The sequence below is a fragment of the Pezoporus occidentalis genome, unplaced genomic scaffold, assembly GCF_034315485.1.
Source record: "Pezoporus occidentalis ecotype Australia unplaced genomic scaffold, CSIRO_AGI_Poc_V1 ctg70, whole genome shotgun sequence".
Taxonomy (NCBI): domain Eukaryota; kingdom Metazoa; phylum Chordata; class Aves; order Psittaciformes; family Psittacidae; genus Pezoporus; species Pezoporus occidentalis.
In genome coordinates, this window is record NW_026916053.1 from 4,462,511 (window position 1) to 4,489,119 (window position 26,609).

Below are 26,609 nucleotides of genomic sequence, written 5' to 3' on the forward strand. Positions count from 1 at the left end.
GCAGGTCTTCAGCACCCAGCATCATCTCCACTGCCTACATTTTGCCTGCAGAAGAAGGCAGCAGTAAAGACCTCCTGCCCCTTCAGCTGCTCAGTTTGAACAGCAGTGAGTTTGTTCTGGAAGAAATGACCATATTCATATTCAAAAGACCTAAACTGTTCCAAAATGACAGCCAAGGGTTATTTCCTTCAAAGGCTGCTCTAAAACCACACGCTGGAAATGGCTGTTTGGTGTTCAAGATGATGATTAGGGTGAATGTCACCAATCTAAAAGCCAGAAAGCATCTCCAGGCTGATACGGGGAATTGGAAATCCCATCAAAAATATGATCCTGATTATTTTCTTTTCCCTTTCTCCTGCTTTTGTCTTTAGCAAATCTCCTCTTCCTACTTACCCCATTCCAGAGGGTAATTTGTCTCTTCATGGCTTGTGGAGGCTACTTGAAAAGCTTCAATCAGTGAAGAAAGGCTCTGGCCCTGTATTTGCAGCACTTCCATTGCTTGGTTTTGCTGAACCTCTGTCTTCATGGAGATTACACACTAATCTTAATTAGGAAGTGGAAGAGGGAGGCTTTTTAGCCTGCATTATTCAACTTTGATCCTACTCATTCCCTTTCATTCTGGAAGAAAAACATTTCAAAGGCTTCCAGGAGCTTTAGTCTAATGGCATTGACCAGAGGCACTGTCAGTCTTGCTGGAGAAGAGAATAATGCACTGATATTGGAGTTTCTCATAGAGTGTAATAATGCACTTCTGAGCAGCCAGCTCTGATTAGACATATTTTTAAGGTTATATCCTTTTCCTTGAGTGGTTCTCATTTAAAAATCTATAATGCATCTCATTGTATAGCTTGATTAGCTTTTTAGCCAGTGAAAGAAAGGTTCGTGGTCTCTTCCTTTAGGTTTCACAGGCCGTTATTAAACACACTTAAACACACTGAATACTTTTAAGAAACCTCAGGCACTTTATCCTCTAAAAGGAGCAGGGATTCCACACCCAGCCTTCCTTCCTCCTCGTGTAGCACTGCCATGTTGAGTGAGTTTACTTACAAGGTGGTCTGAGCTTGTCTCGTCCTGCTCATTAATATCTGCTTAAGAAGTATCACAGCTACAACCAGGTTGAATTTTGAAAGGGACAGGGGAAATGGGGCAGGGGAAGGGAAGCTGCTTTGACACTTCTTAATAATAAGTAATTCAGCATTATAAATATGATCACAGGAGTGAGGAAACCAGCTCCCCAGGCTGCCCAAAATGTGGAAGATCTTATAACTCCAACCCTGGCAAAAACAGCCCAACAACAACCTCCAGGGACAGCCTAGTACCAGTTTTTGACCTAGGGATGCTCGGGCAGTTCCAGAGGCTGGGAAAGAAGCCAGGAACAGCCATCTGAAGGGTTAGATGAGGATCCTATTTATAGGAGTGTTCTGGTAGCAAATGAAACATAAACCCTGCCTGGTCAGGGCTGAGGGCAGAGCCTGCCCAGGAGGGGCTGTGCAGAAGTCTGAGCCCCCGAGGATGCTGTCAGTGAGTCCTCAACTGAGCAGTGTCACCTCCCACCCTGCAGCTCCTGCATCCATTGCCAGCCCTAATGAATAAAATATCACATGAATACATTCATTCTACCTGTAGAGTCTCGTCTGATTTGTCTGACATCCTGAGGAACCAGCCAGATGCATTTAACAAAGAGCTTCCATTGGTGCTTCAAAGGATCTAGGTTGCAGGAATCACGAATCTCTTTCAAAAGTAGCCTCAGATTTGACTTACTTTCTTTTTTTCTTTTAACAGTGCCCAACAAGAGGAGAGATGGGGAGAATCTTGAGGTTGTGCTGGATTTTGCATTAGTACCTGTAATACATCTCTAACTGTAACAGGAGTGATTTTATACTTAGAAAGCAGCAGCAATGAGTGATTCTAAATGTAGCCCAGCCCAATTTGGCTAAACTGGACAAATTAGACTCTAAAACTCACTCCTGTATTTAACTCCAGTGCAACATCTGGGGGCAGGAGCCCTGCTCATCCAGGGATGCTCCTTGTTCCAAGCATTGAGCGTGTTTCTCTATTTTATTTTAATGGGATGCATCTTCCCCCTGCTGAATGAGGCACATCCAAACCAGGTTTATATCTGACTATATTATTCAGCTCCTTCAGCATAAGATGCTCTCCCTCTCCCTTGCCTCCCTAAATGCCTCATTAGCCTCTCATTGTATTTTACTGTTTTAGCTGCTTCCAATTCTCTTGGAAGTACCATTTTGATTCACCTCAACTTCCACAACCCCTCTTGTGCATCACACCAGGCAGAGGTAGGGCCAGATCATCCAAGGGGTACGACCCAGCATCATTCCAGGGACAATGATGAAACCCAGCTGCTTTTTGACAACCTGGGGACGTGAGTGGAAGATCCTGCCAGAGCCAAATGAGGTTCTGATACCCCTTAGATTGTGCATGTCAGAGTGACTCAGCCTGTGGAGGTGGGGACAGCGACTGGGTGCAAATAGAATGCTACTTTTTGTTATCTTTGCTTGAGATGAAAGAACGAACCCAAAATCCTTTTCAGTATTTTTTTTCCCCTCATATTATAACTCTTCTTCCCCTAATGATTCTTCCTTCTAGGTGTCAACAGGGGCATCCTTCCCAAAACATCCATCACAAGGGTTCCAGTTAGCTGTTCCATGCAAATTCTTATAAGCTAAATAAGCCAATTCACTGGATGGTTTTAATTCTGTTTTGCTTTTTCCTGTTATGGGTTGGTCAGTGCTTTGGGATGTTGTTGATAAGCTAATAGCTGATTAGGGCTCCAACCACGCGCCGCCCGGAATGAAAAGGAAATGCCAGGGAGAAGAGAAACACAGATTTAATTCTTCTGAAGGAGAAAGTGGCTGCAGTGATTGCAGTGTGCCTATGGAAGTGCCTAAGTGTGTGACGGCAGGGACTGTCAGGCAGGGGCAAGGATGGGAACAAAGACAAGGATGGGGACAAGGATGGGGACAATCCCTTTGCTGCCATCAGTCAAGGCAGATCCTGCTTTCCCTCCCGACCAGCTTTGGCTGCAGGCACAGGAAAGGCAGAGCTGGTTTTGCTGCATGAAACTGTTACCACTTCTCTTTGAAGTGTTCAGTGAATATAATCTTGTTTTTCCAGACTCTTATCAACCTCACATAAACCAAGGAGTGGCAAACATTTCAACCCTGCTTGGGAAGGGGTGAGGGGAAGATTAACGCGTCTGTCTTTGAACTCTAAGATGGGTCCTGCCTCACTTTTCTGAGACAGGATTTGGGGTTTTATACAGTCACTTCTTGACTGTAACCCATGGACATAGAATCACAGAATGGTTTGGGTTGGAAAGGACCTTAAGATCATCCAGTTCCAACCAGGGGCAAAAACCAGGGACATCTGAAAGTCTGATCTCTGCCAGCAAATCACAGCCTTCCTCTGGGCCGACTTGAACGGTCAGGACCCAAATGCCATGAGTTGAAGGCAATAAGAACACCCCATCCTCTTTCCCATTGCTTGCAGTGACTGTGGTGGAAACCAGAGTGATGTGCCCAGCTAAAACACTGGAACCAGATGGTCCCTACCTCTAAAAGAGGACAGAAAGCTGCTCTGAGTCAGGACAGAGCATAACAAGGCAGGTACTTTGCCTTGGACTTGTTCAGGAGGTGGAGATGATATTTGTATTTTTATGGTCTCTGACACTGTAAAAATGGCTGTGAATTAGAAAAAAACCACTATTTTGGCTTTTTCAGCCTGTGTTCAAGGAAAGATGTGCAAGGTGGCGGCAGCATCCAGGCATCTGTAGGTGTGAGGGATGGAGAGGCACCGACTGCAGCTGGAGCCCAGTGATAACAAAGCTCCATTTGGGGATCTGCTGCTGATGGGAGCCATTGGTGACTGGAGGCTTCATCAGGGATATCAGCAATATCCCTCCAAACAAAGGCAGGAACAGGCACAAAGGCCTGGGAGCTGCCTGTCTGCAACAGATAACTCTTCTGTTAGATTGCTCTGCATGACCAGACAAGGCTTAAAGAATAAGCATAGAGGCTTTGTATTCACGTAACCTTATGCACACTTAAAACCAGCAAAGGCAGTGGTACCAGCCAGTGGCTTTCTCCAAGCTCTCGGTGAAGGCAGGTTTTCTCTTCCATACACTTGCATTTTAGTGGGTGAAGGAAGGTATCTGTGCATTTGACAGCTTATTCAAGCAAAGCTACTGCCTTCTTTCTCTGCCCTCTCCCACCCAGATCTCACAGCTGAAGGGTGGATGGAGAAAAACTGTTGTTTTCCTCAAACAGGGAACTGAGGAAGAGCCCCAGCTCCAAATCCTACCTTGTGGGCTATTCTTGCTCTGTATGCCTTTAATAAGAGCAGATTTGGACCTAGAAATCAGGCTACATTCACGCTTAATGCAGCATGAAATCCTCCAGCCCATACTACATCTCTGGAGATTCGGGTTGCTTGTATGCAAGATCTGGCTTTCAGTTCTGGCTCCTGATTTCAATTTCCCGTCATATACAGGTGCTTGGCTTGGGAGCCTGCGCTGCTGCTGGTCCTGAATGCTAATTCCAACCAAGCTGTATGAAAGAGCTATTGTGTATGTGATAAGGAAGCGCTGGGAGCTAGTGTCAGAGTCCCAGCTGATTGTAAACCGATATTCCTCCCTTGTTTAAGTGGAAAATTAGATGGAAAAAATCATTAAAATATGGCAGACCTTTTCTTCAGGCTCTTCTGAGGGCTGCAGTTTCTCGATGCATTCAAATAAGGTCTGTATTCCCTATGCCCTTGTAACACAGAGCAACTGTCAAAAAGTACATGACTAACTGCTATCTATTCTCTCTTCTATTGTAATTAAGGCACCAGGAATGTTTATGGGATTTGAGTCCTTGCATTTAACGAGTGTTGGACTTGTGCCTCCATTTTAATCAGGTGAGGGACCGGTTATAACTAATGTAGGACTTTGGATGCACATGGCTGCTTATAGAGTTAATGAAGATGGATTCCTTCCCCAGAATAGATTACAAGGGTTCTACAACCATATTCGAAGGTGTTCTTGGTGAGTAAATCACTGCAGAAGGTCAAGAAGTGCTGCAAGATGCCAGAAATCCTAAGACCAGCAAGAACTGCACCTGCTGGGGATGCTCCTGTGGTGAGAAATGAGTAGACCAGTGGGATGCTTTTGCTTTGGACTGACATTGGGATGAGAGTCAAGAAGACAAAAGACTGCAAGAGATGAGTCTTGGGCAGCACCAACCATTTGGAGCTCTGATGAGTCAATTTGTCCCAGGCATCAGGATACTCAAGGCTTTGCTGTGCACACTCTCCATCCATCACACCCACCAGCATGTCTGTGTCTGTATCCTCAGACGCAAACTCAGTTCTCATTTGTCACCGTCTTCCTTCTTCTTGTGTCCCTTCTCCCCTTCATCTGCCCTAGCATATATGGATCTGTACCTCCCTGTGTCTCCAACTGCAAAATAAAGTGCTATTTCTTACTTAGTTTTCAGGCAGATCACATTATGTATCTGCATCTTTTTGCCCAGTGGTAGATGATGTTAGTTAGGAGTTCTTGGATGCAGAATAATACAAATACTAACCGAGTGAGAAAGAAATGGGAAAACAGGACAATGTGAAAGACAGGGATAAAATCCACAAGGTCAGGGATTTCAGGCCATGGCTGGCTTGATCGAGTGCTGGCAACAGTCCTGCTTCAAGCTGGAGCTTGAATTAGAGACTTCCAGAAGCCTTTTCCAGCCAACGCTGCTATAATCCAGCGCTTACTAATGAAGTTAGAACACTCTGAATTTCACCAGTTTTAGAACAGAGCAGTTGGATGAATAAACCTGCATCTCCTGAGACTCGTGTCTGAATTGCATTCGAAGAAGGATCCTTGGTGTTTCATCTGTTGTAAGGCAACTCTGCAGCCCCAAGAAGCTCACAAGGGACAAGCTCATAGATGGAGCAAGACATGGCAATATCCTCATCCCCTAGATGAAGTCTGGGATTCTGAGTTACCAGAAGGGGTTGCAACACTGCATTTTAGGCTGAGAAACCAGGACTGAAGACCCCTGAGACCTTTCTGGACTCTTCTGGCCAGCTCTGAAGTGCTGTGGATGCTTTTTTGATGCCAGCAGCCAGTACGAGTGGAGGGGGAACGTCAGTGTGTTGGTGCCTTTTGGACGCTTTAGGGCTGGGTATTGTCTGTCTGTCAAAAGATTTTCTCTTGTACTCACAAAGGGTGAATTCTGGCTTTTGATGCCGTTCCTTGGGATTCCCACTGAGAGCAGACCTGTCAGCTGTAGTGCTGGGAAAGGATTTGAATGCAATCACTCTCAGTGTGACAAAATGACTGTATGCTCATTATCAGGGCCTGAAATCACACCATATTGTGGTACTCAGGACAGTAAAGTATCTCCTTCCCCTAGCTGTCTGGCTGAATTACATCATTTGTATCCAGATGCTCTCATGCTGGATCAGACTGTACTGGTGCAAAAAACACTGAATGAAAGCTCCCAAACCAAGGTTTACTGCCCACAGACTATCTCCTACTGCCAAACTCAGTGTTGTAAAAGGGAATAGCACTGACTTTTCCCAAGATCCTGCACCTGCATTGATTTTTGCACCATTTGCCTTAACTCATGTTGTATAGAGAGAAAAATTGAAGGACTGAGTGGAAAACCCTGATTTGTTTCCATAACCTGAGCCTCCACATCAGCATGGGCCGGTCCATGGTGCCAGCTAGTATGATCACATTAGACTGACTCAGTAGGAGAAGCTTAAGCAAATACATTTCACTGTCCAAAGGGATAAAAGCACGAATAAGGTTTTCTGCTCTTTTCATCTGGCAAGCTTAAACTTGTGCCATAACTTGATTTAGTTTGATTATGTGCTTACCTGATTTGGCAGAAAACCTGAAAAGGGAGAGTCTAGCACTTGTGGATGGGTCTATGCAGTTTAGATAACTGAGTGCTGTCTCTGCTTTGATAAGAACAGTCACTATGGGGTCATGATCAAGAGTTAGCTTTGTGTCTACCCTTCTGCTGCTCAGAGCCCTCATGCTGCCCAAGGAGGTTGTGAAGTCTCCAGCCTTAGGGACATTTAAAACCTCATTGCAAAAGGACCTGAACAACTTGGTCTGACTTCAAAGCTGGGTCTGACATCGTGATCTTCTCTGCTCTAGGAGGAGGGTTGGAGCAGGAGCCATCCAGATGTCTCCTCCAGCTTCAGTGCCTCTGCATTGTATCTCATGGGGAAAATGAGCTGTGTTTTCCTTAAGGAAAGCATTCATTTCAGCACTTCAGTGGTTACACAGACAGGGCCTGTGTGAATAACAACATCAGGAGAAGATACCCAGGGATGAAATCCCTTCTTCACCCTGAGTCTATTGGAATTGATTCATTTTCGTGAGCAATGTGCTCACACTTGGCACTAAACTCTTTCCCTTCTCCTTCAGTCTGCACTGAACACCCACATCAAAAGCTGCTTTTTCCTCCCCAATGTTTTTCTTCTTTTACATGAGTTTCTGTGCAGTTCTGCAATAGCAGAGGGACCTGAGAGCCACAATGAGTTATTGCAGCCAACACCCCTGCAAAAGAGAGTGGTGAAATACCCTTTAACATCCCATCTGGCAAATCTGTCTTCATGCTACAAGCAAACACGGTTGGCTGTGTGCAATCAAATCCTTATTTTCACATATAAACTGAATGTAGCTGGTGTATATACATCTGGGGATATGCTGTCCCTTTGACAGCTTCACATTCAGGATATTCCCACACTGAACCGGGTGTGAATCCATAGTTCAGGTTTCACCTAAACTTCCAAACCAGAGGAGGGTTTTCAGCATAAACCCATTGATATTAGCTGCTAGTAGCACAGCACCCACCCTCCCTAAGACATCACTCATTTGATTAGAATTGTTGGAAGAATCTGATATAAAGAATCCTCAATGGTCTGTTATTTCTTCTTTATTCTCGTGGTGCTCTGTTTTCAAGCAAAGAAGACTATGTCTCTTTGATCATCTACATTATATCTTACTCTTATTGCAGGGTATAGTGCTTGGTAGAAGCAGTTCATGTTGGATGACCTTCTGTTCTTACATGCCTTTGAGAAAACAGAATGGTTTGATCACAGCAACCAAGGCACAAAGCAAGGAAGAAAGCAAAGAGATTAGGAAGAGGGAGCGTGCCAGAAATGGTTCTTTTCCCCAGGCACCGGTTTATGAGGACTGAGTTTTCCTTGCTGGGATGAATCTTGGCAGCACCCAGAGGGCAGCATCATCCCTTTACTGAGGTGTGTCAAGAACTGCACACCTTGAGGACATGGGCAAAGCTCCCCGGGACAACCCGGTGTCTCCAGTGCTCCTGTAAAATTACACTGAGTCTCTATAGCTGCAGAGGGGGTGGCAACGGAGTTAAGGAAACACAAACTGATTTCAAATGCAAATACCAAGGCAACAGTTTGCATTGAAGATCAGCAGCTCTGAATGGCAGGGAAAGAGTTTTACAGGCTTCGTCTGCCTGGTTTCAGGCAAGGTGTGCAAACGTGGGCAGGCTGCTATTGCCAGAGATTGGGCTGGAAAGGGAAAAGGGGGCTGGAAAGGGTCTCTGGTAATTTCTATGGGAGCAGTGAGCTGGGGGAGCTCCAGCCTTTGCAGGGATCCAGGTGGGACAGGAGGTCCCAAAGGAGGACTGCAACAGCAGACATCAACAGAGGATGGTCCAAGTTTATGGAGACAGTAAGGGGGTGATTTGAGAACTGGCTACAGACTGGCTGAAAGGCAGCAGCAGAAGAGGTGTCTGGCAGTGCTGGAAGGCTGAGGTTTGAAAAACAGGAGGACAAGCACCAGGGATGGACCAGGATTCACGTTGCTTTGGAAGAGGTCAAGGGTCTTGTCTCAACTTGTGACCTGAAACTTCTCCCTCACGTGCTGTAAAATCTCTTCCACTCCTTTTTAGCAACAGGATTTTCAGGTTAAAAAAGAAATGAGCACAGCTTTCAAATGAAACAGAAGCTGATGTTATCCCAACAGTTTCAGCCGTCACTTGCCAAGTTCTGCTCTGGCACAAACGGGTCTCTTCCATCTGGTGTGTATTTCCAGCTCTCTAAATTGAAGTTCAGTCCATGTGATCCGTTTGCTGAAACAGAAAACTTCATGGGCCATTTCTAGCAGCTTTCTCTGCCTCTCTGTCCCTCTGCTTCTTCACTGTGCAGGAGATAATGGGCTTTCTTCTGCCACCAGTGTAGGCTGCCGCGTGGTGGCTGCACCGAGCACATGGGCTGGGACCCCATAGATGTCCGTGGGTTCCACTTTAGAAACGACAGCCCCAAGTGGAACAGCACCTCCAGCACACAAAGAAACTGAGATTCAAGATGCTTCATCCTCCAAGACACTGTTCTTGCATCCGGAAGGTGGAATTTAGACCTTTCAAAATGGTACCCGGTTTCTGTTCCTTTTAATTTGGTACCTTGGCCACTATTGCAGCTCATAATAGCTGTAACTGTTGTTGTTACAGACATTTTACCCACATATATTTCTTTACAGAAAGGCAAACTTTCATAGAACTTTTCTTTAAGAAGAAATTTCTATGGAAGAAAGACCGGAGGCACCGGATAACTGTTTCTTTAAGATGTGCAATTAAAACTAAAGTGTCCAAAAGCTTATAACCAAAGCAGATGTTAGCTCCAAATCTAAACCAATTATTTTTAATATCTCCTCTTGATGGACTTATGCTAATGCACTCTTTTATTATCATGAGCAATTGTGGCTTGTGCTGTGGTTTAACAGTCTCATTACAGAGATAGCACTTGTTTTGTGTGCCCATGATGAGCACAGGCTTTTAGTTCACTCAGCAAATCGAAGCATGACAGAGATAAGGCAAGGGTCTGCATCTGCTGCTCTACAGAGGGCAAAAACCAGGAGCTCTCAACATCTGAAGGAGCAATCAGAGTTTCTCTCTGTCTCGTCTACATGGGGAATTACTGGGAAATTAATGAGTGTCTTCAGCAAAGTATTTCTATGTAGACCCCAAAGAAACTTGCTTGGCTGTGCCTACAGCTGGTGGCTGGGGATACTGGGGCTAACAGACTGAGGGTATTTATCTATGTTCTGTGCCCCTTTTTACTGCTCCAAGAGGGACATACACTGGAGATGGTCTCATTCAGAGGTGAAGAGCAGGCTGTGATGCTGTTCTGTTGGCTTTGGATTTCTGAAGAGGCAACTCATTAAATGCGTTTAAAACATCCTTGCAAAGAAAGCAGATTCCTGTAACAATCCCCAGCCAAGGGGAAAACCTCTGTGCCTGGGAGGGAGAGGTCGTGGCTCAGTTTGGAGCTTTCTTTCCAAGCCCTCTGGCTGCCTGCCCACCTGCCCGTGAAAAACAAGGCTCGGGGTTTTGCCTTCTGTTTTGCCAACATTACTACAGATACTTTAGCCAAAGGCAAGGGAACAGAACCTCTTCTTTCCTCTGCAGAAATTGCTCTTTCTTTCCTGCTTAACACAAATAAAGCCTTGCACAAAAATGAAAAGGACTCAAAAGGGCAAGAATTTCCAGGAATCAGCTGCCGATTTCAGTGGCCACCCCATCTATGAGATGCCTGGATGTGCACCTGGCTACACCTTAATTCAATGCCCATGACCAGAAAGGTTTCTTAAAGCCTTTTCCAAAACCATGTGAGCAAAATCTGTGCATTGCCTTCAGCAGACTCTGGCTGTATCAGCTGCTCCCACTAGAACACCAGTCCATGCACCCGTCTCGTGATGCTCTTCATGTACCACTGTCTACCAAGGATGTACCTGGTTTACTTAGTGGGACGTGAGCAGTGCTTGGGAGCATCTTCATTGCTGTCCCACAAGCCACATGTGGCATTGAAGTGTCCCTGCTCAAAGCCCAGTTGTGTGGCTTCTAAGAATGCTGAGCATCCCACAGGATGTGGATTAGAGGAGCACATCTAGGAAGGGATAACGGGGACCTTATCAGCTCTGATAGATGTGAGCTGCTCCAATGGAGGTGCGCCCATTGGCCAGCAGACAACAGAGAACCACATTCACACAAACCAGCACCTCTGAACCTCTGTCCAAAGGGCTGAATAGGACAAATAAATCACTGTATGGCCTGTGGAATACGTATTCTTTTGATTACAGAGGCAAGTTCTGCTTGTGATGCCCTCCTGCCTCCATCAGCTGCCTCCCTTCCGGCACCAGAGCAGCCAGAGAAAATTGCCAGGCTACAATAAAGGTATTTTTCAAGTGACTCCAACCATTAAATACATGTGAAGGTCGTGGGGCTGTTTTCCCCCCTCCTTCTTCTAAAATCCATTTTTATACAGATCATTATCCATGAAAACTGAAGGAGAAAACAGACTTTGGGAAGCAAAATTTAACTGCTTGGAAGCAGGGCAAGAACATGATGCTCCCCAGCAGTGTTTTAATAGGGAGCAGGCTGAGGTTGGCTTCTCTTCCATTCTTCAGCCTGCTCCTTCATTTCACTCTTTCCCAGTACAGTAACAATAGTGAATAAAGCTCAGCATCCAGCACATCCATTCCCCTGCATTCCAAAGGAGCTTTTTCCTTGCACTGCACAGGAGGAGCTTTCATCCCATCAGCTGCAATGGGCAGTTCCTGGTTACTGGAAATCTTGGAAATGAAAGGAATGGGAAAGGGTCTTGCTTTTTCTTCCCTCCTCCCTGACTTATCTGCCTGTGATGCTTGAGATGCAGTTTCAAGATTCAGCCAGCACAAACCCTAACTCTGCTCCTCTCTGAGCCACCCCATTTCTGTATCAAACACCCTATCAATAGCCATCACCCTTCAAAGACCAGCTTCACCCTCCCAGTCCTCTCTCCATTAAGAAGAGTTGGAGTAAATCAGCTCTCTGGCTGTCCCAAAGGCTCTGTAGTAGAAGATAAATTGCACCATTGCCTTTTATGACTAAGGCAGAGTAATCACACCAAGGCCTTACAAAGCACCATGAATCTTCAAAGAGCTGTATGGCCATTAGCTAAACAGCACTGCTCGACACAGGAAAGCAAGCAATAATGCAAGATAAGGAAAAGTAGTGCACATTTTCCTCCCTCTGAAATACAACTGAATGTATGGGGGAGCTTCAGGACAGTATCACAAACCTTTGGATACAGATGAATTGTGCACAGCCCCCATAATCTGTGGGATGCAATGAAAGGGAGAGATGGCAGGACAAGATTACTACCACTGCCCTGATAAACACCCCAGATTAACAAAGGATGCTCTGTGGGATCTGGAAATAAAGCTCCTGCTCCCTCTACTGGGGAGAGGATTCGGGCTGCACAGCCCGGCACACCAGCGCTGTCCTGGTCAGATGCTGCCAATCCACAGGAGATCAATCCCAAAGTGCTTATTTTACCAGTGAAACATCCTCAGGGATGTGGCTGAGCTGCCCTTGCAGGGTCTGCAAACCCCAGACCCGAGTCCCTGCCTAATCCCCTCTCCCTGAGTAATGCATTTGATGCTATTTTGAATTCCCTATCCCCTTCCTTACAGCAATACATGTTTTGCCCCATTTAAGAAACCAGTCTCACCGAGTCCCTTTATTTTTGCCAGTAGTGCCACTTCCACTCTACAAACAGCAAGGGTGGGACATCCCAAGGGGAACCTCCTAAACCTGGGGAAGACCACAGATTTCCTGCGTTCTTCCCTTATTTAGGAGACATGAAATCCAGATGCTTAGCCCGGCTGAGCTGGGGTTGTGTATTCTTTATTCTAGAAGCAATCTCCTGCTTTTCCCCATTAAAACCAGCTCTGAGGTGGCTGGTTGTAAGTGATGTTTCCCTGGGAGCCCCCAGAAACTCCACTCTATCCAATTGATGCTTACTTACGGTTACCAAGCAGGTGGGTGGGTTTTTGGACTCTGAAGGACCCAGAAGTTCAGCTGGGAGAGGAAGCAAGTCAATCTGCTCCCATTCGGGTGATGCTCTGCAGCAGCAGGAGGGTTTCCAATGTGGTCCTTGGCCGCATGTTCCTTCTGCTCCATGGCAGGTGGTAGAAAGCACTGAGGGTAAAATATCCCCACCCAAAGGATCTGAATAAAACCCATTTTCCCTTGAGCTCGAAGGCCAAGAGGCCAGGAGACACTGAATACCCAAGGTTTTGGTAGTTGCCCACCCAGCAACTTAGCACAATGCAGAGAATAACCCCTTGAGCTTTAGCTGTGAGATCAGGTAGCTCCTGACAGCCAGGACAACCGCAACCCTAAGGGAACTGGATGGTGTGCATTCATATGAATTTCTTCTGAGGCTCCAGCATCTATTTCTGCTCCACGAGGAACATCTCTGCTCCAGGAGAACAAGGGTCCTCCTGATTTTCCCTCTGGACCAGACCATCAGGGCACTGGGGGTTCATAGCCAAGAAAAAGCAATGCCTCCCTGAGGGGTCTCCCTCTGTTGGCTTGGGGAACGTGAGCAAGGACTCTGGGGCTGCTGGGCAGCTCAGCTCTACTTTGGCACAGTGGGTACCACATCTGGCTCCATCAGCATTCCGGTTTGGGCAGCTTAAGGACAGCGTTGGGATGCAGCCCACATCAACACATGAGCCCATTCAGATGACAGGGAAGCATGACTTAGCAAACTGTGAATTTTCTTGCTTATCACATTGGTGTGAAATATAATGAGACAAAATATAACGATGCACTTAAGTACACCTTAATGTGTTGCATCCATTGGGAAATGCTCACACCTGGCTTTCTTTAATAGCTTTGGGGAGGAAGGGAGCTGCTGAAGGCTTTGAGCCAAGTAATCTGGTACAACCAGAGGGCTGCTGTGCCTGAAGAACACTCTTTATTCTGCCAAGCCTCTTTTCACTGCCTTGTCCAAATGACTGGCAGGCTATTCAAAACCCAGGCACTGGCTCAGCTACATGCTGGTATTTCATCATTCTAGAAAAGATATCAGCGTGGAGAGAGGGATTTTACTTTTTCCTTCACTCTTACAAAACTGCTGTTTCATCACCAACCTTGCTATGGAGAACAGCACCCACTTCACTCCTGGAGAGCTCTCCAAAATCCAGTGTGTGCTTTCTTAATTGAGGACTGATGCCTGGTAAGCAAGATAACTCATGGAACAGAGTGAGGTCCCTTTGCAGTGCTATTCCTTGGCTCGGAGCCCACTTCGGTGCCACCAGCCTCAGTTTTGAGCACGCTGATAAGGAGATTGCACAGGGAGGCGAAGAGCTGCAGTAACCATCCCTTATCTGTCAGGATGCAGCTGATGTCTAACCTTAAGAAAATCAATATTGTTAAAGGACTCTGAAGGGACAGCGTCCTTGTAACTGAGGGCACAGGAGAGGTCTGAGCTTGATGTTATACACCAGAAGGAAAATGCTGCCTAACGTTAGAAAAAAGGGAGGGGTGAAGGTTTAATGCCAGGGTCAGGCTCCCTCCTGCTCCTCTTCATCTACCTTTAAATATGTCCCCAAAGCGCCAAGAAATCACCAGAAACAAAGAAACGAAGCAAACAGAAGAAGTGCAAAGAAAAATAAATGTGTATTTCATCTCATGAAGGTTAAATCTCTGGTATTTTTTACTGAATGCAAATTTTCCATTCTGATGCTTTGAGGCTTAAATTAATGCTTGTGATTATTGAATTCTCCTCCATTTCCCTTCCGCTTGCAACCGTCGCAGTTGTTTGGCATATCACACATAGACAGTTTCGCAGCTGCCACAGTCATCCATGTGAAGGTACACGCTGTACCATGCTCAGCTCTTCAGTGTAAAAGTCTGGGCTACGTTGCTAGTGTAAAAACCATGTGTGACTGTGTCGTAAAGCTTCTAGCTATTCCCTTGGCAAACTACAGGTCATTCCCTTGGCATCTGTCCCGATCAAATGTACATTGCACAAAGTCATGGTTGAAATGTACAGAGGAAATTACACATTCACCAAAAAAAAGGAAAAAGAAGAAGAAAAAGAAGTCCCATTGCTATTTTACAAGTGTGTTCCATTCAATACATACAAAATGTTTTCAAATTGTACAGAAGTACCAAAGGCATTATGAGAGATTCTTTGGAGATGAAACGAAAGTGCAAAAAAGCCAAGGCAACAGAGCAAATGAAAGGAAGCAAAGCAGCAGCTGTCTTTGCTTTCTAAAGGACAACCAAACTTCCATGCTCAGCCGAGCCCTGGGTTTTTCCAAGCAGGAAGCGAGGGGTGAAGAACCTGCATTCACACCAAGGATGAAGAGCCCGTCCCTGGGTGAGATTCACCTCTCAGCTCACCATCAGGACAAACCCATGAGCCGTCTTTAGCCTAGTTCAGCCCAAATGAGCCAGATGCTGTTATAAACCATGATAGTTCCATGGTATCTCAGGGAAACGGCAACATACTCCAGCAATGGATATACCCTTTGCTTAGAAACATAGTTTAGACCTGAAGTGGCTCTTCCGACTGATAACTTTGGACCTAGAAATGAATTTCAGGCCAACCCAAAAAATCTGATTACTCTTTTTCCAGTGGCATCCAGCAGTATATAACCGGAAAAGTTAGCTCTTCATGCCTTTCCTTATTAGATTAAACACTGAAGGATACGTTCTACCCAACACAGATCTTATATCTGTGAAAACATGGGCAAAATTACATCCTGGAGGATGAGTCGTTCAATGAGGTTGGTGAAATCTCTGTGTAGGGGCAGTTGGAGTGTGCGGGCTGTCCTGCTTGGAAAATTAGATTTATTGGTTATAACTTTGTTATTTCTTTCATAACTCTAAGATCAAAAATGGGCTTTTGATCACCCTTCTTAAATATCTCTTAATAAGGGGCTTTTTAAAGGTGTAGGCAAAGGTAAGAAGAGGAGCCACAAGGCCTTTGCTTTTGGCTCTCCAATGGTGTAGGACAACTGTTTGGCCACAGGTCCTGGGAATGGGCTTTTTGGCACTGGCCACTATGTTCTTTTGTTTGTTTGAAAGGAAGCCAAATAAATTGTCATTTAAAGCAACTGCATCACCACTGCATGGCCTGTGCTGCCTTCAGTGGGATCTCTCCTTAGGATGGTGGTTACACATCAATCCCCTTTGCAACTCTTCCTTTTTGATAGAAATACATTATTAAAATAGTCTTTTGGTTTGGTTTTACCCATTCCCCTACTTCCAAAACCCAGAAATTTTACCCCTGTGCATCTCAGATGCAGCTTTATCTGTTTTAAAGCGTGTGTGTGCACGTGTTTGCATGCACATGCATGTACAGCAGTATGCGTGCACAGCAATACGCATGCACGCAAACAACGTGCCCACACTTTTGCAGCCAAAGTTGTGTTGTCCTTTCATCTTGCAGGTTATGACAAAGATAAACTGTGAACTTCATTCAACCTGTACAGAATTTACAGTTCAGATGAATAGCAATGAAGAATACCTAGAAATACAGCAGTTGTTAAGTGGATTTTTGGCTGTGTTTGCTTTGTTCGGGTCTTTTCTAAGTAACATTGCAGAGGCAATATTGCCTATTTTAGATTCCTCATCAAATCTGTTTAAAGCATCCAAATGCAGTGTATTCCTTACCAAAACAGGATCCTCATTTTTCTCTTCTCCCTGTTACTCAACTCACATCACAAACTAGGCAGGTAACCTTTTGTTTGGTGTCTGTTCAATGCACATAATGCTTATTACATGTAGTGATACCTATCAGCATTTGGCATGTAATGTGCAATCTGTGTGCAGTACATGTGGATAGTGTGTCCGAGTGACACCAAGCAAGATAAATCTCATAAATACAATGTCTATAATACTGGAGAAACAGGAATATACTTTTAGTGTGTGGAGCATTGCTGTGTAAGAACAGTGGCACCCACCTATACGAATTACTGAGAAAAGAATAAAACAGCTATAAGAATCGGTTACTGAATCTCCTAAAGCATTTGATCTACCACGCAGCAACTGCAACTAGGTGTAAAGTCTGCTCTTGATTTAAAATCACAACATACATCTCTGTCATTTGTCAGCTGTATCTTGTTTTATCTCAGTGTTTCTGAAAGTCTCAGTCACTGTGTGTGAGTTTTTTGTGTGAAAAAGTGAAGAAATATCAAATTTTCGGGTTAGGGTTTTTGTGGTTGGAAAGAGTAACCAGCACAGAAGAGTCCCCATCCTGCCTGCTGACAGGAGCATGGGGTACCTTCAGCCCCAGGGATGATACTGGACCAGTGTGAACAGGCAGGACAGAAAAAGCCTGTCACCAGTTTTGATGCCTTCTCCTCAGGTCATCAGCAACATGGTGCCTGCAGCGATGCTACAGGACTGATCCCCTCTATATCCGCATCTGTAATAAATCCTTTCCATGAGCATCACTGCGAAACACTGGGACGTGGCCACTGTGTTGGCCAGGTTTAAGGGATGACCAGGTAATGCCGCTAATGCCCATGGCATGATAAAATAAGGAGGCATTTTCTCACCTTGGCTTGCAAGGCTTGTGCCAACCTTTTCTGGTGTGGAACAGGAAGGAGACAGCACCCCCTGAGGTCCACAGCCATCAGTGGCAAATGGAGCTGAAACTCCAGGGGAGGCTTCACTGGCAGCATGACATTCATTCAGCCTTGGTTTTGGGCCAGAACCATCCAAAGTGGAGATTTTGGCACGGCTTCTGCCTGAAACCATTAACCCTGCCCTGTAATTATAGGCGTAGCTGCAGGTGAAATGTAGCCTGAGCTTGGCACTGAGTTTTGGAAAGCTTTGCAGTTAGCTCAAGTTTCTCGGGACTAGGCAAACAGATGCTGCTTGAACAATACACCTGCGGTTGTATTTACAGGAATTCAGAGAGGGAAAGATGCTTCCAGGTTCACTGGAAGCTTTGGAAATAGCACAGCTTGGACCAGCTGCTTTCCCTGTCTCCCCATTAGCAAACTGGAGCTTGGAAGGCAAAGCCACATGCTTGGACTGCTGAAGGGGATGGAGTCTTGAAAGCAGCTCTTGCTGCAGGGAGTAAAAGCATCAACACCGTTAAGAGTCTGTGAGCTCTTCTCTGAGATGTTCAGCTTGACAAGAAAACCTGAACTGAACCCTCATCCCTGCTTCATCACAATCAGCTAAAGCCAAGGGGACAAACCCTCACAGGGCACTGTAAATAGGCTCCAGCCCTGCACTGAAAGGCTCCAGCAGAACACATCAGGGATGCTGAGGCCACGGTGGCTCAATAGGCAAGCAAAAAACTGCCAATAAAAAGCAAAACGGCCATGCTAACAAAACATGAAGGCTCTCTGGTGCACCTAGTGATGCCAGGCCAAAAGCTAGTCTCGGAGCAGAGTTCTGGCATTACATCGTCACTTGCATATAGTCTGGACAAGGAAGGTGAGGATACAGGACCCATGTCAAACTAGATTATGGCAACAGCACAAAGAGATACAACAGACTGCAAACACCAGCACAGTGGGAAACCCTGAAGGCTTCATGACAGCCTGGTGTTACAGTGGGGAGAACTGCGGCAGAACATTTATGGACACTTGAAGGTAGCTTAGAGCCTCTCCTTAAGAAGAGCAAGAGATGCTTCCACAAGGAATGGCTATGGCACTGCTGCAGGGTCCCTGAGACCCCAAAGGGCTATAGACAAGGGTGAGTGACATATCCAAGTCAAAAGTCTGGGAATCACATTCCCCCCCCCGCCCCTCGGGCTGGGCTGCGGGCATGAATGCAGATGCACACCAGAGGTGGATGCAGGTGAGAGAACCCCATGAGAATTAAATCAGACATATGGCAAGCCCCACAGATGGGGATTCAAATGGGATCTCCAAATGAAGAACGGGCATCCACCTTTGGCACTGCCTGCTCCTCAAAACCCTCAGAAAGGGGTAGTACCTGGGATGCTCTCCTTCAGAGGCATCTGGATGCAAAGGAGGTTGTTATACGCAGCCAACACAATTCATATCTCTTCCTCCCCATGTACACACTTCGAGGACCCACAGCTACAAACGTAGTTGCTTTTACCCCTTTAGTTACAAGCAGTAGAAGCGGAGTTTGTGCATGCTGTATCAGAGGGATGCATGAAAGACACTTGGTATATCAGTGTTACCTACAGAAGCACCACAGCACCCTACAAGATGGGAGGACGGGCTCTCCCAAAAATGATGCTCTTGGCAATGTTACCTCATCAGGTACTACAGCAATCTGGGAGTGCAGATACAGCTGGAGCATACTGCTGTCTACTCATCTCAGGCTGCATGCAGTAGCAGGCAAAATTGAGAGTACAGTCAGTGAGAGAGTCCAGAAAGCACATTCATATGGTAAAAAGGACCCGGCTGCTCCCTCTGCAGCAGCCGCTCCTTGATGCTACCTAAATTAGAAGCGTGATTAATACTCTATCAAAACGTGTGTAATCCCTCTCCCTCTAGGCAAGCAATATAAGGCAAGCAGTATTGTGTCACTGGGGCATCAAACACTAAGGTATACTAAAGAAGATTCCTATGTATTATTGTTATCCTTATTATTAAAAAACCCCTATTGTTATCATTAAAAACCCAACAATCCCACACCCGTGCTCTAAGCAGGTTTTGCTCTGTGATGCAGAGAAGTCGGGGTGTTTGCGTGCTAAAAGCTTTTCCACCACTGAGCAGCACAGGGCTGAGAGGGGGATGCTGCTCTCACCCCCCTGCCACAGCCCTCCCCATCCCAGCCTCAATGTTATCTGCAATTGAAAGAGCTTTTGTATCTGATTTCCTTGTTTCTGGTTCAGAAGGAAGCTGATGGAAACAGAAGATGCTCATCCACGATGGAGAGCAGATGAGAGAGGATGCAGGCGTGCAGGCATGGGTTGGAGGACCACGGGCGTGCTGGGAAGAAAGGGATGAAGGCTCGAGATGAGGGTTCACACAAGCACGGATGAAGAAACAGAAATCCTTCGCCTGCTCCTGGGCTTTTTAACATTCCCAATAAAATACTCACTGCTAAGGGTCTTTTCATGGGACAACTCTTTGGCAAATTCCTTAGGAATTTCAGTGTCTTTTCTAATCCATTCTGGTTTTAGCACTAATGCTGCTGTGACCGTAGTGATCGGAGGGAAATGAGCTTTGCAGCAGCTCCCTCTTGAGAGAAAATGAGTGAACGTGCTTTGCTTTTCTCTTGGGTTAGGAAGGGGAGCGTTTGCATCTGAGGCGATGCTCTGGCTTCTCCGGTACGTTATACAAACTTGTTCTAAAAAGTCACATAATTTAAAATCTTAAAAATCAATTAAAAGTGTAAAAATATACCCATTTACCTGTAAATAGCAATGATCCTGCAGAGTTTATTTGGATCTAGTAAGCAGCATTTGATCTATCTGATGTATCCCATACTCTGTCTAAAGAAATAGAACGGCCTTCAGGGATGGACACGGGTTTGTTTCCACTGAGTTCCTTGGCATTTGTGTTTTAGAAGTTATTAACAAGAAAACGAGCCAACAAGGAAATGCACATACAAAATCTGCACTTGAGTAACATTAAAGTCCCTTCCCAAATATTGGGAAATTGGGCTTATGGCTAGTGCTCTGCTCCTGTGTCTTGGGGTCACATATGAAAGGTCACCTGCACACAGACTACAGCATCTCCTGTTTGAAGACACGAACTCCTCAGACAACTTGAACCCACAACTTAGACCTGAAGCATCCAAAAGCTGACCGTGGGTTCAGGTCCCAGCATCAGGGATGCTCCATCCCACAGCTGGGGCCATTTGCGTTGTTTCCTTCCACACCTAGACCCAGACTCTGAAAAACACAAGCCCAAAAGTTTCTTGGAGGCCAGATCCCAGGCACTGCTCCAAGGCCACGGCTTCACATCCTGCATAGATGCACCTCGAACCCAGGCTCCGTGCACACAACCATGCATGGGCATGGGCATGGGCATCCCCAGAGCAGTTCAAGTTGGCCTGCTGGAAATTTGGCTTCTTCAACTCTTTTTGGTCTCCCCATTCTACACTTAAAACTTGTTTCTGTCCTCCAAATCTACAGAACCAAATTTGGGAGGAACAGGGGAGCAAAGACTGGCCCGAGAGAGGCTTAGCAGAGGGACAAAGTTTGCCTGTTCATCCTTTAAAAGGTCTTTATCATTGGGATTGCCTTATTAGCAAAACAGAACTGATTTCTCTTCCTTGTATCTAGTGGTTAAGACTTCTTTGGGGGTGATCACCACAAGGAGTATGTGATACAGACATGGGGGAGCTGAGTGACTGAAAGTGAAGACTTAACAGGGAGCATTTAACTGTGATTTAGGGAAGGAATGGAATTATTTATGTCAATAAGCAATGAGCAGGCTCTGATACAGTTTATGCAGGCACAACTGATTTCATAGAAATAAGGAGCATGACTTAAGAGTTAATTCCGATGTAGGCTAACCCAAAAATCCAGGTCATTTTGCCTGGATGAATGAGAAGTGATGATTTATGGCATGGCTGTGGGTTGGAGGCGTGTGTCAGAAGTCCTTGGAAATGGTGACACAGATAAAGGTGGGATATTTCTTATACTTTGTAAAAAAATTCCATGTGGAATTTGTAGCAGTAAGACACAATCTGTGCTGCCTTTATATAAACCCAGTTTTCCATAATCAGTGATTGTGGGACAAATCCAACCCCTTTTAAAGCTACAAGTCAAAAGAGCTTTATAAACCCTGGTGTAGCAATTTGAAGAGGGAAAACAACTCTTCCCATGCAGTCCCTAAAGGAGGTGAGACTGCTGGGATTTCAGCTGATGGAAAACTCAAGAGGGCACCTTCAGCATCTGCTCTCAAGGGTCTAACATCATCTGGGAAGGAGAAAGGGATTTTGCAATAAGAAATGGATATTTAAAATGGAGCCAATAGGGCTTCTACATTAGGACAAGAGAAAAATTACATCCCACAGCAATTGTGCCTCAAAGTCCTGTTGACTTCACCGCCTATAGTAAAGGCCTCATCTTTAATACTGCATGACCTCATCCTCACCTGGTGTTCTGCCTTTATATCAGACCCTTTTGTGCCAGATTTCCAGCAGGCCTCCCTCCAAGTGCAACTGCAAACAAATAAGGTAATAAATCAGTGTTATCTCTGACTTGGACAAGAGCTGCAGGGAGCAGCTGGCTGGAGCAACATTGACTTTTGCCTCACCCAACACCATTTCCATTCTGTGGTCACTACAAAAACCATGCCACCAAGTCTGATCAGGGACCTGCTGACACTTCTTGCTCTTAACAAAAGACATCTCATTTAGCAGCATGCCAAGGGCAAACCTGCACAATTTACAGCCTTTTTGCACTCAAAGATTTCTCTGTATGGAATTCAAGGGCATCACTGGGTTCGCTTTGCACAAAGAAATCTGGAGCCAAAAGGAGTTTGGGAGCAAAGCAGAGAGGGAGAAACTGCAGGAGACAAAATGGATCAAATGGGAAGGAAAGGAATGATCATAGCTGGAAGCCTGGGTTCCCTCTGAGGAAAATGTTCTCCCCTCCTAAATGGTGAAAAATGGCAGGAAAAACTGTGTAGAGCCTTTCCCCACACCTCAGTCCTATGTGAAGACCTGTGTGCAGGTCCTGAGCACTAGCAAAAGGATGGGTTTATTTCCTGTCTGCACCCACATCTTCTCTAAGGCCCAAATAGTCCTGAGTCTCCCCTGGTTGCTGCCTCTAAACAAGCAAAGAGGAGACAAAAAGGCTGTGATTCTCCCTTCACCCCAAGCAAGCCAATGTTCAGCCTCTCAAAGGCCACACAGAAATGAAGCTGCCATGTAAATATCCTTAACAGGCTCTTGCTATAACACAGAGAAAATGTGGAGATGGGGTCTGAAACCACAAGCACAGCACCAGCAGAAAACCCATATGGGATTTGGGCCATAGGTGCATGGGAGGATCCAGAGGCACAGTGCCAGCCATGGTGTCCCAGCCCTGGAGATGGATCCCAAACCCCACTTTTCCTGATTAACCCCCTTGCAAAAAACCCCTTTCCACCTATCCGTGTAAAGTGACTTCATTTTGGTCCCAAAAGAAACTCTGAGCATCACTTTTCCCCTCACCTTCCCCCAGCTGAATGCACTGCTGAGGTTCTTGGCAATGATACAACCACCTTTCAAAGAGAAACTACTTTAACCACAACGAAACGGGGCAGACTTGGATTGGCACAACTTGTGGGCAAGCACAGGTAAGAGGCTTCTGAAAGACCATGAAGAAATGAAGAAGCACCTCTTAACTCAGCTCAAGGGGTCCAAACAAAACCAAAGGATGTCCCGAGGACATAGGTGTGAGATTCTTGGCAGGGCAGAAGAAGAAAGGGAAGCTTTATCACGGGGCATAGTGTGTGCAAAAGTGTTCAGGCACAATGCAAACTGTAGGAAAAGTGCCCCCTCTGACCAACAGGGCTTCAAAAGGATGGAGCTCAGCACTTAACTCACAGCAACGCAAGGACCACTGCATCTTGCATATGCACCCTCTCCCATCGGCCTGGTGGCTCTGGTGCCTCCACAATAGCACTGCTGGCCACGAGAATGGCTTCACACCATGGCAGCCCTGCCATGGCGATGGGTTGCCTTTGGTTTGCCTTTGCTTCCAAAGCACCTCCAGGTTCGTTGTCAATGGGAGGAGAGAGAATTAAATATAATACACGGTTTAAAACATAACATTCCGGCCCCACAGTCTCTGTTCCTCCTCTGCCTCATTTTTCTCTTTCAGTGTTCTAAGATGGGATAATTTCCGAACCATTCTGGTTTAGAGCAGTATTCTAACCTGTCCCACTTTAAGGCCATGTCTTCTGCTCGTGCAAATATTCCAACCACCATCCCTCTCCTCCAGGGGCCTACGCAACACTTCCATGTATTATACTGGAATTATGCCACCTACCTGACTGTTAATGAGGAGCCACAGAGTAACAACCCCCCTGTAATTACCCATGACCTGAAATCTAAGCCAGGAACAGACACGTGTTCATTTCGCAACTCCAAAATCCCTAAAGGTGGAATCACGGCAATTCCCACCTCCCACTTGTAACTGTGACCTCCAAAAGCCCTGGCTGGCTGGTTTATTCCTGCCCCGCGCTGAAGGTTCCCAAGAAATGCAAGTTGCCTACCCTGCACCATGAAATAATCTCACCCAGTGATCTTAGAAAGAGAGTATGAAAGAAATCTGGACTTCACGGCTCCAGTTTGCTCACCACTATGACCTCTTCCACAAGGGCAGGCTCCGACCTGCTCATTCCCCCACCCCAGAGTAAGAAAGTATCTGCCAGCTAAGGATGTCCTAGAAGGAGGAAAACCTTAGCTGTCGATCTCCTTGAGAAGTTCGATGCATGGGCAGCTGCCAGCGCTCGGATGTGGCTCGGTGGCAAGAAGGCTTCACTGCCTGGAGGCTGACCAGCCCATGTCACTAAAGGGTCCCTCACCCGTGGCCGACCTGGGAGGAGGACCGCAGGGCGTGCAGAGGTCAGAATCGGTGTCTGACTCCCCTTCTGCAATGTAGGGTCTGATTTTGGCCACGGCTGCATAGCAACCGTTGTTAAGGATGTCCAAATTCTCTTTGGACTGGGAGATGCTAAAGCCGCTGAAAGAGCGCTCCAGTTCCTCGTGGTCTACCGAGGGGATGGAGATGGACGTGTCGCTGTCTCTCATGGCACTCTCATGGTGTTTGGTTGTAATGTCTTCGTTCCTCAGGTACTCGGCGCTCGCCCTGTGCCCGCCGCTGTACGCTGACAAGGAGCGCTCGTGGGAAGGCGGAGGTGGGATGCGGACCAGCGAGCCGGGGTCTCCGACGGGAGAGGAGCCGTGGCTCTGCCGCTGGCATGATGTCGAGGGCGGGCATGTGTTGGTCGGGACTGGTGGGGCAGAGAAGTTCTTCTGACCCATGGAGCTGGTGGACCTGATGATCTTGATGATGCAGCCGTTCTTGTCAATGTGCTCCCTGCTGCCTTCGGGGCTGTGGTAGGGAGGCGCTGGGTCTGGTTCTTTGGACCCAAAATAAGCCTCCGTCTCCGTTGGTGGGATGCCCATCCGCTGCATGTAAATGTTCACCAGGAAGTCCAGCTTCTTCTCCATTGACTGAACCTGCAAAACACCACAGTTTCAGTGCTACACGCTGCACGTGGGTGGAAGCACATTAATAACCCTGAGCACAACTTCGTAGATGCCTACACTGACCCACATCACACTGAAACATTTAGTAAATAATGAATTGTCCTGTTCTAAAGCATTTAATTCTCCACCTTGTTGCAGGTTTTCCTTAAACTCCTATAAACTTTTTGACAGGCACCAAATTCCAGGAAAGCTGGAGCAGCCTCTCATCCCTTCTGCTCCTTACTGCTTTTGACACTTTCTGGACTCAGATGCCATGGGGATTTCTGATCCTCTAGGGAGACTTTAATCTTCAGTACAGACAGCAGCTACAGCAGCCAGGCTCATGGCCTCATCTGAAACATGTCTAGTGCGGTGGCAAAGAAACCAATGGCCCATTTTCAAAAGTAATGTTGACTTTTGGTAGACTACATGAGGAGATTCCAAAATACCTGTTCTGAAAGTAGTACTTCAGCTTCTAAGTACCCTTTCATAACATCCACCTTGTTTCATTTCCAAAACAGTCTTAGCTCTTACTTCTTCTAAATGGTAACGTCCCACTGGGGGAAATTAAGGCAAGAAGAAACCAACGGAAAGCATGCAACACAAAGCATGCACCACCCTCTGATAAGAACCCTTTCCTGACCCAATTTACCTGTTTCTCCACTTTCCCAAGCCTGCCCATCATGCTGGGGTCTTCAGGCAGCTCCCCTTCCGCTGGCCCTTTGGTCCGATCCTTGTCGGTCATGGAGGATCCTCTCCCAACGATCTGGTCAACTCTACCGGGATCAGAAAATCCCCCCCAGCCCCGGAAAAGGACCTGGAGTCAGTTGGAGGCAGCAGGCGAGGAGGGCTCTGCTCGCGGCGCCTCCATGGGACAAAGCAACAGCCTCTCTCCCAACCAACACTCCAGATCACTCACAGACACGCGGTGGCACTGAAGTGTTAATTCAGATGCACAATTCAGAGCGGTATTAGCAGAGTTTGGAATTACCCAGTTCTGTTTGTACAGATCAAACCTGGCACATTATGCATAGAAAGTTTACCCACTGCAAAGAATTTCTTCCAAATCAATTCATTTCTTGTTTGCACTGAGAAATTCCTCTCTCATTGGGGAAGACCAAGTTGTCTGTCTAGCATATGTCAATGGGATATTATTTCAGTGTTTGCAGCAGTTTCCTCTCCTCAATGCAAATGTAAGTGTGTAATTCTCATGCCCATGAAAATGAGCCACTTGCCCTAAGATACAAAGAAGTGAAGTGTTGTTTTAGTGGAATTACATCAGGGCTGAATTTGGTTACAACTCACCAAACTTTACCAAATTGCCTTCATCTAAATGCTACTGCAATTCATACCTGTATCATTAGGCGTTTTCTATTAGCAGGCCTCCAAGCTGGTAAAAGCAGAGGACACTCCTGCCAGTAGTGTGCTGTTTGGCACACGCTTCTTTACACACATTACATTTGCAAATCTCCAGTACAGAAACACAGCATAGATACAGCTCTGTATGCAGAGGACGAAGGAGGGCAGAGCCACTTCGGAAGCTGGAAGTCAATTGTATGAGGCATCAACTATAAGTTTTCTAGAGTAAACACCAGAGCTTCTTGAGCCTTCAAAAGTCAGTTTTGGAATAGCTTCTTAATGGCAGCC

The 26,609-nt window shown here is 46.2% G+C and overlaps 1 protein-coding gene across 18 annotated transcripts in view; it reads right to left on the reverse strand.

Annotated features, from left to right (window-relative positions):
* Positions 1-23,587: 23,587 nt before the first annotated feature.
* Positions 23,588-26,609, reverse strand: part of KCNQ2 (potassium voltage-gated channel subfamily Q member 2) — a 62,808-nt gene continuing 59,786 nt past the window's right edge. For all 18 annotated transcript variants that reach the window (XM_062642125.1, XM_062642118.1, XM_062642126.1 and 15 more), the window contains 2 exons: positions 25,615-25,738; positions 23,588-24,953 (listed from right to left, as the gene is read on the reverse strand). In XM_062642125.1, the coding sequence (XP_062498109.1) occupies positions 24,249-24,953; positions 25,615-25,738 (829 nt within the window). In that variant the 3' untranslated portion in view covers positions 23,588-24,248. The remainder of the gene's footprint in view (positions 24,954-25,614; positions 25,739-26,609) is intronic.